Source organism: Leptonotus elevatus, chromosome 1 (assembly GCF_054856555.1).
Source record: "Leptonotus elevatus isolate MCC_2025b chromosome 1, RoL_Lele_1.0, whole genome shotgun sequence".
Classification (NCBI taxonomy): Eukaryota; Metazoa; Chordata; class Actinopteri; order Syngnathiformes; family Syngnathidae; genus Leptonotus; species Leptonotus elevatus.
This window is the reverse complement of record NC_141239.1, coordinates 26720086-26730833: the sequence shown is the minus strand read 5'-3', so window position 1 is coordinate 26730833 and position 10748 is coordinate 26720086. Positions and strand designations below refer to the sequence as shown.

Here is a 10748-nt window from a genome sequence, read left to right as displayed (position 1 = left end):
TGGATATCAATTGAAAGCAGACATATGCTATCTACACACGCGTTTGTATCTAATTGAACTTGTAGGATGAAGTCTTTGTTAAATGTTAACCACCGTCTGGTCAATAAATCATTTTTGATAGCAATTGATATGATTGCTTCTCCTTCCCCGCAGTTTTACTCGGGCCACCGTTCGCCTCACATTCCATTCCGGCTGCTGCACTTGGTTTGGACGCACGCGCGCCACCTCGCTGGCTACGAGCAGCAGGACGCCCACGAGTTCCTCATCGCCGCGCTGGATGTTCTACACCGGCACTGCAAAGGGGACACCATCAGTAAGCTTGGCCTCCCACATAAATAGCGACGTGCAAATGGGTCTGTTTGGTCACAATTGCTGGAAGGTCATTTACATGGGTGGGTTTGTCTGTGTGTGCACTTTTGCCAATTGTAAAGTGAACCTGCTTTCACACAAGATCCTGCAAAATTTCCACCTCATAGTCATATCGGGATATTCAGCATTTATCTGGCATGTTTCAATTTAAATACTTATAAATGTGTTATTAACTCATTCACTGCTGTCAACGTTTACATTCATTGACTAGAATCCAACTGTTTCCTGCCACTGACATAAATAAGCATAGAAGAGGGTATTGTGAAATTCAGATCAGCAGAGCTGTCAAAAATAATGAATTAATCGACAAGTAATCAATTATCAAATTCATCGACAACTATCTTAATAATCGAGTAATCGTTTCGAGCCATTTTTTAGATTTAAAATTGTCCAAATTCTTTTGATTTCAGCATATCAACAGTAATTTTTCACTGATTTCTGTAGCCCTTCATGAAAGAAGACGTATTATCTTCTGTGTTAAATCAAAATAAGACATTTGCAAACATCAGTTTTTTCTTTGGAAAAACTGGAACTGGTAACAGTACACCAATCCCCCTTTTTAAAATCACTATACGAATACAAAGCATGAAATAACCACAAATCACTGGTTAATAAATAGTAATCGGCACTGCCACTTGGACGAAATAGAAGCTCCACTTCCCAGTGTTTCCAAATCCTTTTGTTTTGAGGCACACCTTAGCTCTATTTTCTATACACACACCATCTTACATTCAAGAAGCGCACTGAAGGAGATGGCCGATATTGTGTACTGACAAAAGTCATTTGGTGCAGTAATGGCAGGCTGACCAGGCACTATAAGTCCCGCCGCTATTGGCATGCCCGTGAGTGGGAGGAAGGCCTACGAATGTGTTAAAGGCTCTGTTATCTGCGTTTCAACCTTGCTTGCTGTGCTCCGCAGGAGAGAACGACAACGGGAAGAAGGCCAACAATCCGAACCACTGTAACTGCATCATCGACCAAATCTTCACCGGGGGGCTCCAGTCGGACGTTACCTGTCAGGTTTGCCAGTAAGTGCAAAATAGATAAGAGCACAAAAGTAGCAACATTTCCATGTCACCTCTCATCCCCTCGCAATGGGCCGAGTCCCTTTAGAGTTGGCAGTAGTGGTGGGTGGGAGGACGATAAAAGGGGGGGGGGGGGTGTTGTTGTCTAGACAGCAGCCCTACTCAAGCTTGGTTTGCCTCCCCCCGACCTGTTCTGTCACATTAACACCAGCACACTGCACTGAACTGCAAAAGCTCCACCAGCCAGCTAAGCCGCACCCTGCTCATATTGAACTGCACATGGTTGGCTAGTGGAGCATTTTGGCCCTATCAAATCCTCATTCACTTATTACTTATACAGTGGTACCTCGGAGTTTGAACATAATACATTCCTGCGAAGTGTTCAAAGTCCGAATTGTTCAACCTCCGAAAAATGTTTTCCCATAGGAAATAATGTAAATGCAATTAATCCGTTCCCAAGCTCCAAAAACAGTAAATTCCTATTTTAATTTATATTTATGTTTTTTACATTTACACCCTGTACAGTATTTAAACAATAAAACAATACCTCAACTTTTTTGTTGTGGTGTGATGGCATCAGTGGATGATAAATGCTATGTTAATGCTAGCTTTAGTTGAGTGCTGAGTTGGTGTATTTTACACTAGGCATATTGTTAGACTACTAAGCGGTCCTTGCGTGCGTTGTTTAACATCCGGCACGTTGTTGAACAGCCAAGAAGGGTCCTCGTGCCAGTATTTACAGAAGTAGTCACGGTAGTTACAACAGCGCGATAATCTCCTTCCTAATGCCACTGTGTTTTGTAGCACTGTATGTTTTTCTTTGCTGCCACTGGCACTGTTGTCTTTCTTTGGGCCCATGGTGAAGAAAATTTGTGGAAAAATCCAAATGCACTCGCAAGTATGGAGTACCTCTGGGAGTATTCACGATTTGATTGGAAATGAGCAGTGCATCGTCTCAATTACCGCAACGTGAGCATTCGGCATTGCTCGACTTCGCTCGGCTTCACTCGGCTACCCGTTTTCAAGGTACGTTCGGCTTAGCTTGCCCGAAAATGAGTTTAAACTCCGAGGCATTTTTTACTCCGATTTTTGGGGTTGAAGTCCGATTTGTACGAGTTCCGAGACGTTCAAACGTTCCACTGTATTTGTACAATATAATATATTCTTCAGGAATGGCACTGAATGGGTTCCGTGTTATGCAAATTATCAATGGCCACCTGCTGTTACCTCTTTGGATTACAGTAGCATGACTCATCGGTTCATTCAACTGCCATCATTGCTGCGATCGCTTTGCATGCACTGAAGCGGGGTGACCACTGAGCACATACCGATTTTTACCATCTTAACTGATTTATTTTTTTTTTTTTATGCGAGAGACCTGCTGTGCAATCGCAGTGTGTGTTTATAGTGTGCGGTGTTCTCGAGATGGGCAGTACGGCGCAACACACACAATAAACATAATTCCACCTAATACACTCAAAATAACCTGTTGCTGCCCCTCTTTGTGTCCGTCAACAGCATGAGATTCAGGTGGCTTCCTAATCTGTATTGATACTTTTTCACATCACAGTCACACAATCCGTGACGACACACGCCAGATTTTGTGAGCGTAAATATTAAACAGGTTTAACATTTGGATTTTAAAATGGAAGGAAAACGCCTGCTCAAACATGGTTGCAGTTGAAGCTCATGTTATTACCACTTATGTCATCATCCTCTCATCATCTAATGCGACACAAAGCTCCATATACACAAAACAAACAACCACGCTTGACTTCTTGAATGATAATGTGCCCTGTGTTCGTCTCTCTCCCTTATCGCCACCGTTGCAGCGGGGTTTCCACGACGATAGATCCCTTCTGGGACATCAGTTTGGACCTCCCCGGCTCCTCCACGCCGTTCTGGCCCCTCAGTCCCGGAGGCGATGGCATCACAGTCAACGGAGAAAGCCACCTGTCGGGCTCCACGACGCTCACAGACTGCCTGCGCAGGTAAACTTCACATGAAACTGTCTTTTCTAGTCATTCTACCTCTGTGCTGTGATGCAATAAATCAGTTACTTGTCTATGAAACATGGAGGTTGAAACACCATAAAATGAATAATAGATTCAGTGAATAGATAATGAATAGCATACGTCAGGGATCTGTCCTCACTAGATGTGTGACTGTTCTATCCAGCTCGATAGACATTTAACAGACGAGACGTGGCTTGTATCTTTTATCTATTTTATGTAAAACTGAAACAAACGAAAATACATTACTGCACAACAATAGTACAGCGCTGAAAATGTCTCACTAGCATTGTTTTCTAACTAAATTAGCATACACCAATCACAAAATGTAAAGAAATAATTATCACAGCAATAAGTGCACTTTTGCGTTCTGAATTAGAGTAGATAAAACAACCAAGGCACGCTAACGTAGTTAGCTTAATTAGCAAAGTCAAGTCAGCTAGCATAAGTGGCTAACAAAGGCTAACATCTTCAATGACTTGTTTTTAACACATTTTTACCAACATTTGAATTCCCCAAAACATTTTATTTTATAACACTATATATCTTAAAGAAAATTATGCAATTGAACTCAAATAGTCACTTACAGCCTTACGTGTGCCAACGCGCCACCGACTACAGTACGTGCTGCCACGGGATTGAAAACTGACGTCAACTCACGTAAATCAGATGTCATACACATTTCACCCCTAGAGGATGCTAAGTCAACATAAATCACTGCAAACAACATAACAAAACTATAACATTACAGTCAGTATTCACATCCAAGTAATCCAGGGTTTCCCCCAGAAAATTTGCTAAGCCTGGTGGTCAGGGATAGACTTGGAAAAGCAAAGCCTGGCCTGATTGACTGTATAAGGCACTGGGGGGAAACCCTTGGTATCTTTATCATTTGCGAAAAACGACAGTTAATGCTTTACATTATTTGAAATGGTTGTTCCTTTATGTTGTAAGCGCACCATACAGTAGAGGGCTATTCTAAGCCTGTGTTGTTATTGGCAGAGCGAATGTCATTTTTGCAATGTCTTTTCCCTTCTCCCTTCTCCCCTCTTCTTTCTTATTCCTTTTTTCTCCCCCTCAGACCCTCTCCAACCATCATCATCTTCTTTCCCTCTGACTTTTCCCCCCCCTCCCCTCTGCTGCGGCTCTTCACACACCCCCTAAGTCGCTGCAGCAAAGTCTATTAAAGCTACAGGGCCGGTTGCCGTGGTGATAGAGGCGTTGGCAACACCGGCGAGGATGAGTGGCTTTTGGTTGTAGCGACATGCAATGCAATGCAGGATGAATGGATGGAGGAGGAGTAAAAAATAACAGCATATGTAAGCCCCTTTTCCGTGACTTTTCCACAGGTTTACGCGGCCCGAGCATCTAGGAAGCAGTGCCAAAATCAAGTGTGGCGGTTGCCATAGTTACCAGGAGTCCACCAAACAGCTGACGATGAAGAAGCTGCCCATTGTAGCGTGTTTCCATCTCAAAGTGAGTCCGGACATCCACTGTCCGCTGTCTCAACCCTAGAAGCAATTGAATTGCATCTTTGGCCTGACCACCTTTTTGTTATTCCATAATTGGGTCCATTTGTGTCATCCCAGAATAGTTTTGACGTTAACCACCGGTACAGCGCTCCCTCGTCGGCCATGTTTTATTTACCATGGACTCGGACGCTCATAATATATTCATGCAATTCAGAAGAACAGGCCGACTAAAAGATGATCTTTTTTTTTATCCAATCCTTGCTGTTGTAAGCAATTCACCCACATGTAACAGCTAGATTTAAAAACAAGCTGCGTTGTATTATCTATGTTGTAACAATAATTTTTTTGTTTTTGTTTGTGGCTCTACTAAATCTCGCTTGCTATTTTCTCCCCCATCTCCCTCCTCTCTCATTTTCTCTGTCCGGCCGTCCGCAGCGGTTCGAGCACTCGGCCAAACTGCGGCGGAAGATCACTACATACGTTTCCTTTCCTCTCGAACTGGACATGACGCCCTTTATGGCATCCAGGTGGGGGGAATAAGAACACATAAAATAACGACTTGCTCTTTGTATTTTGAAGTGTTAGCAGTGTAACAGGATGCAAAAATGTTATTTTTCCAATGAGTGCAAATTAGGTAGAACACATTTCTTTAAAAATATATACATTATTTGTTTTTACTTTTAGTTATGTAAATGGCCAGTATCAATATTTACTGGAAACCTTGTAGTTTTGTTTTCTGAAAACTTGAGCATTTTTTGTTAACCTTATATATATAGATGATAGAAGCAATTCTTAGTATGAGTTTCTCAGTTCAGTTTTACACTTACATACTCAAATATTCCTAAATGAAGATGAATGCATGGTTTGGTGTGTGTGTGTGTGTGTGTGTGTGTGTGTGAGTGCATGCAGCTGTGTGCAGCCCCACCCTGCATGTAGCAGTCCATTTATTTCTTTTGAGAGACGTGTGCACAAATTGGACAATGGCGTCACATGGTGGACGTTCTGCAGCAGTGCTACGTTTTGTTTTTTGTTTTTTCTTCTCACCTCCTGTTTTCTCTCTCCTGCAGCAAAGAGAGCAGAATGAATGGACAGTATCAACAAACGGTGGACGTGTTAAACAACGATAATAAGTAAGTATATACATCAAGTCTGTTTAGAAGTTCACCCGGCGCACCTTATCTATGCATAAATTATATGCATGACAACATCAAAAACAAAGTGTAGCATTGAGGAAGGATTCAATGAAATTTCTGTTTAAACTCCATAAAGAAAAAACACATGATGAATATGAGTATGTGATATGTTTTTGCTAAATTTGCTACTTAATTTGGACAATGAGTGCAATGGGAAGTAGAATAACTTCCAATACCTAAGTACATTTAATATCAGAAAATTACTTTTGATAATTAAGTATGGCAAATGTCAGATATATTAAGACTTTTACTCAAGTAATATTTTCCAAGATGATGTCAACAACTACAACACAGGGCTGATTATATGGAAAAATTCCATCACAAATCCATCAAAATATCTTATGAGATCCAATACACCAGGTGTTTCAGAAGTTCTGCCTTTAAACTGAGAGACCGTCTTTGGCAGGTGCTGCTGTTTTGGTTTGCAACTGAGTTGAAATGAGCTTAGCTTAGTGTAAATGGTACAGTCTATGAACTGAGGTAACGACAGTACTTGAGACACTGTTAGTCGGCGGCCACCGTTTGAGGACATTTGGTGCATACTTAGAAAAAAAAGCTGTCTTTGCGCATGTCCAGGTATTCCTTGTTCGCGGTGGTCAACCACCAGGGCACGTTAGAAAGCGGGCACTACACCAGCTTCATCCGCCAGCACAAGGACCAGTGGTTCAAATGTGACGACGCCATCATCACCAAGGCCAGCATTAAGGATGTACTTGATAGCGAAGGGTGAGAATGCACCCTGCAAACATTCACTCAAGCAACTCTTAGTCTGCCTCCACGTGGGTGTCGATTTGCTACAGCGCCACACACAAATTATGCATTTTTAACACAAACCTATTAAGTTGATATTTAAAATTAAAAAAACTGACCATAAAATACTTAGCTTTCCTTTAAAAAAAAAAAGTTTAAACATGACAACTGTGCCTAAGTATAGGAAAATCAAAACCTACTTGATTCTCTTAATAGTAATTGCATATGCAATTTACTGTAAGGTAGCAATTGAACGTAAATAAATATTTCAAAACAATTTAAATGTTTTGATGCCAAAAGTTATATGCAAGTTGTACTTTTGCATCATTGCTGAGTAGTGGTGCAACGGATCTCAAAAGTCACAGTTCGGATCAACAAAAAAAAAAAAGACTTCTTTGTCTTCATTTATTTTGTATTTTGAGATTACTTTGTCTTCATTTATTTTACATTTTGCTTTTTTAAATTACTGTAAAAAAAATAATAATCAACTCAAAATGCCTAATATAGCCATCTAGAATTTAGTGTCTTCAATTATTTTGTAAAACGCCTGTTCCCATTTAAAAAAATAAAAAATTCAAAATGCCTAATATAGCCGTTTAGGATTAAGGAACCCAACTTTAAGTGCAATATGCATCCATCCATCCATCCCATCTATTTACTACCGCTTATCCGGGGTCGGGGCAGCAGCTTTAGGAGGGAAGCCCAGACTTCCCTCTCCCCAACCACTTCAACCAGCTCCTCCGGCGGGATCCCAGACACCCTGCGGAAGAAACTCATTTCGGCCGCTTGTATCCGGGATCTTGTTCTTTCGGTCACGACCCTCAGCTCGTGACCATAGGTGAGGGTAGGAACATAGATCGACCGGTAAATCGAGAGCTTTGCCTTTCGACTCAGCTCCTTCTTCACCACAACGGACTGATACAGAGTGCGCATCACTGCAGACGCTGCACCTGTCGATCTCCCGCTCCCTCCTGCCCTCACTCGTGATACTTGAACTCCACCACTTGGGGCAGCATCTCATCCCCGACCCGGAGAGGGCACGCCACCCTTTTCGGACTTAGTACCATAGTCTCGGATTTGGAGGTGCTGATCTTCATCCCAACCGCTTCACACTCGGCTGCGAACCGCTCCAGTGAGAGTTGGAGATCACGGCTTGATGAAGCCAACAGCACTACATCATTGGGTGGCATGAGGCAGAAATATTCTTATTTTATACATGGTAAAATAACAAGGTTTTATTGGCTCAAAGTTGTTTTCCTAAAATCTAAATTGCTATATTTAACATTTTGAGTTGAATGTTTGTCTTTTTTAATGGGCAAAAGTGTTTTATAAAATAAATGAAGACAAATTTATATTTCTCTCTACTTTTCTTTTTTTTAAATAATGAAAATACCTCAACGTGCAATTCAAGGCACATTGCCTTCCTTTAAACATGGAGAGTGAATTACAAAGTCGCCTTGGTCCAGAATATTGAAAAATAATTAGTAGTAAGCCAGGTACCAGCTGTCAAACTTGTTGGTAATGCTAACAGCTAGCCGCTAGCCACTTACATCGGAGACTTCTGCCGTATCATACCATGACGGCGTAATTAATTAGCGGTTTCTTAGCATCCTAAATAAGCGGTTGAACGTGAGTTCGGGATAGCGTTGTGTTGATGTTGGTCGCAACTCCAATGTTGATCAAAGAAACGTCTAAAAGGGAAGTCAAGCTAGCTATCATGCCACGACGTGGGCCAACTTCAAAGTAAAAGTGTGGTTATTTGCATTGCCGTCAATGTATTACTGTATTCAACTTTATTTTGAAGTTAGGCTGTTACGTTGAGTATGTTTCAGCTTCCTTGACATGCCTGAATGTTATCCGCTGTGAATGTGCACTTTGTTTTTGTTTTTTTCCTCCACCAACCAATCCGTGGATCGGGCGTGATCCGAACCGTGGGGCCTGACCCGAACCGACCACGGATCAATGAGGATCCGTTGCACCACTACTGTTGAGTGATTCAAGTATTATGATGCGGTTTCCCAAAATTAAATGACATCAATTTCTCAAATTGTAGCGTGATGTGTAAAAACGTAACTACTTTCCATTTATTTATTTTACAAATTTTAAAGCATTTCATATATACCTCTTCTGTGACACGCTTTGTCAGAACGTGTCGTGTCACAGGCGGTGAGCGCATTCAACATTTGTTACGTTTTGGGAAATTAGTTGGAGAAATTTATCCGTTCAAATATTTTAGAACTGTTGCAAAAAAAGAAGTGTGAAGGTGACAGAACAATAATAAAAAGAAAAAAGAACCCAAGACGCCATGGAATGAAATTTCAGGTGTGACAGTTGGCTCACCCTGTCACACCACAAAATTCTCGCTTCTATTGACAATGGAATGAAACAAAGGATGAACATTTGTGCATATTTTTACATCATATATCTTTATTTTCTTTCTTGAACCCTGACCCTCTCTTGTAGGTATCTCTTATTCTACCATAAACAGTTCCTGGAGTATGAGTAGTCCTCGTCCTCTCCACCCTCCGTGACCACTGACCATGAAGAACCACTGGTGGACAGTTGGCAACGCACACACACACACACACACACACACACACACATACAAGCCTACCTGAACTACCTAACTGACTATTATTTAAAAAAAACAAAAAAAACAGGCTGCTCCTCTGAATGTGGAGGACATAAAAATAAAAAAAATAAAAGAGAACGTGTGACATGCAACCTTTCAACAACAAAACAAGCACTGAACTACTTCTTGGCATCTACTTGACAAAACTGAATGAAGAGGAGGAAGAGGAGAGACATCTCTGGGCACATCTTAGGACAGTATACTGACATCTCCGGGGGAAAAAAGAACAAAAAACTCCCACGGTGCTCTCGTCTCATCTGACCAAGCATTTAACTCTGAAGCCCATCATTATGCATCATGGGGAAGCAAAAAATAAATATGATTAACTATGAGGGGGAAAAAATCAACATATTAAGAACTTTGCAAACACATTTTTATGGCTATAATATCATGAATGGATCTATTTTTTATTTTATTTTATTTTTTGGAAGAGCTAAGAGACACTTGCCCGCCTGGCCTGTTGCTAAGGCCAGCGTTACCATGGAAACCCTTTGGACCGTGGGTGTACTCCCTCAGATGTTTTCAAATCTGCTTAATGGCAGGGACTTTTTTTTTTTTCAAGCACTCATGGACACATTTTCTTTGTTTACTACTTTTGTTTTATTTGTAAAAAATAATTTTCAGTACATGAATCATATGTCCTTTGCTGTTCCTGTTACTGGAAATGTTTTTGGACGTATATGCTACTTTCATTCTTGTGGAATTGTTGGTATATGATCATGATGGTGCTGATTAAAAGGACGCTCACCTGTTTTTTTTTTGGGTTTTTTTGCTGTTAATGGACCAATATATGGCCCATATTAGGCATGTGACCACACTGCGGCCTTTGATAATAATGGGTCCTTAATGGAACCTCATCGTGGTTAATGTTGTGTACCGTGGCCCTATAAAGCAGATTATGATTGCGCGTGCGCGGCACCACAGCCCCGAGCCTCATCGGGTGATAACTTCTCCATGGAAACGTTGCATCGCCAGCGCGTGTCGCACTGCAGTGCAATAAACACCGCACTTCACATAAAGAGCATACACATGGGCAGAATTTAGGTATATTTTGATGGACTGTGCCCTTATAGGAACATTTCAGGTAAGGCCCAAAACTATATTACAATGTAATCCGGTGCGTTGAAAATAGGAGCACATGGGTCATGGGGTTATAGTGACACCCGCTGGTCATATAAGGAAACAAGGAAATTAAGAAAGGCATGCAACTTAATCCCAGAATCAATCATTTGTTGGATTGAGAAGAAAATCAGCGATTTCACACTAAATTATGTCGCTATAATGTGACATTTTGC

The 10748-nt window shown here is 41.3% G+C and overlaps 1 protein-coding gene across 3 annotated transcripts in view; it reads left to right on the top strand.

Moving 5' to 3' along the window:
• LOC147181429 (ubiquitin carboxyl-terminal hydrolase 22) overlaps window positions 1–10206 on the top strand; it is a 38359-nt gene extending 28153 nt beyond the window's left edge. For 2 of the 3 annotated variants that reach the window (XM_086088215.1, XM_086088207.1), the window contains 8 exons: window positions 154–313; window positions 1289–1397; window positions 3227–3385; window positions 4756–4882; window positions 5314–5405; window positions 5946–6008; window positions 6648–6797; window positions 9285–10206. In XM_086088215.1, coding sequence (XP_085944341.1) covers window positions 154–313; window positions 1289–1397; window positions 3227–3385; window positions 4756–4882; window positions 5314–5405; window positions 5946–6008; window positions 6648–6797; window positions 9285–9327 — 903 coding nt within the window. In that variant the 3' untranslated portion in view covers window positions 9328–10206. Of the gene's footprint in view, window positions 1–153; window positions 314–1288; window positions 1398–3226; window positions 3386–4755; window positions 4883–5313; window positions 5406–5945; window positions 6009–6627; window positions 6798–9284 lie in introns of all 3 variants that reach the window. The other variant, XR_015096406.1, reaches the window with a different exon arrangement.
• The last annotated feature ends 542 nt before the right edge of the window (window positions 10207–10748 follow it).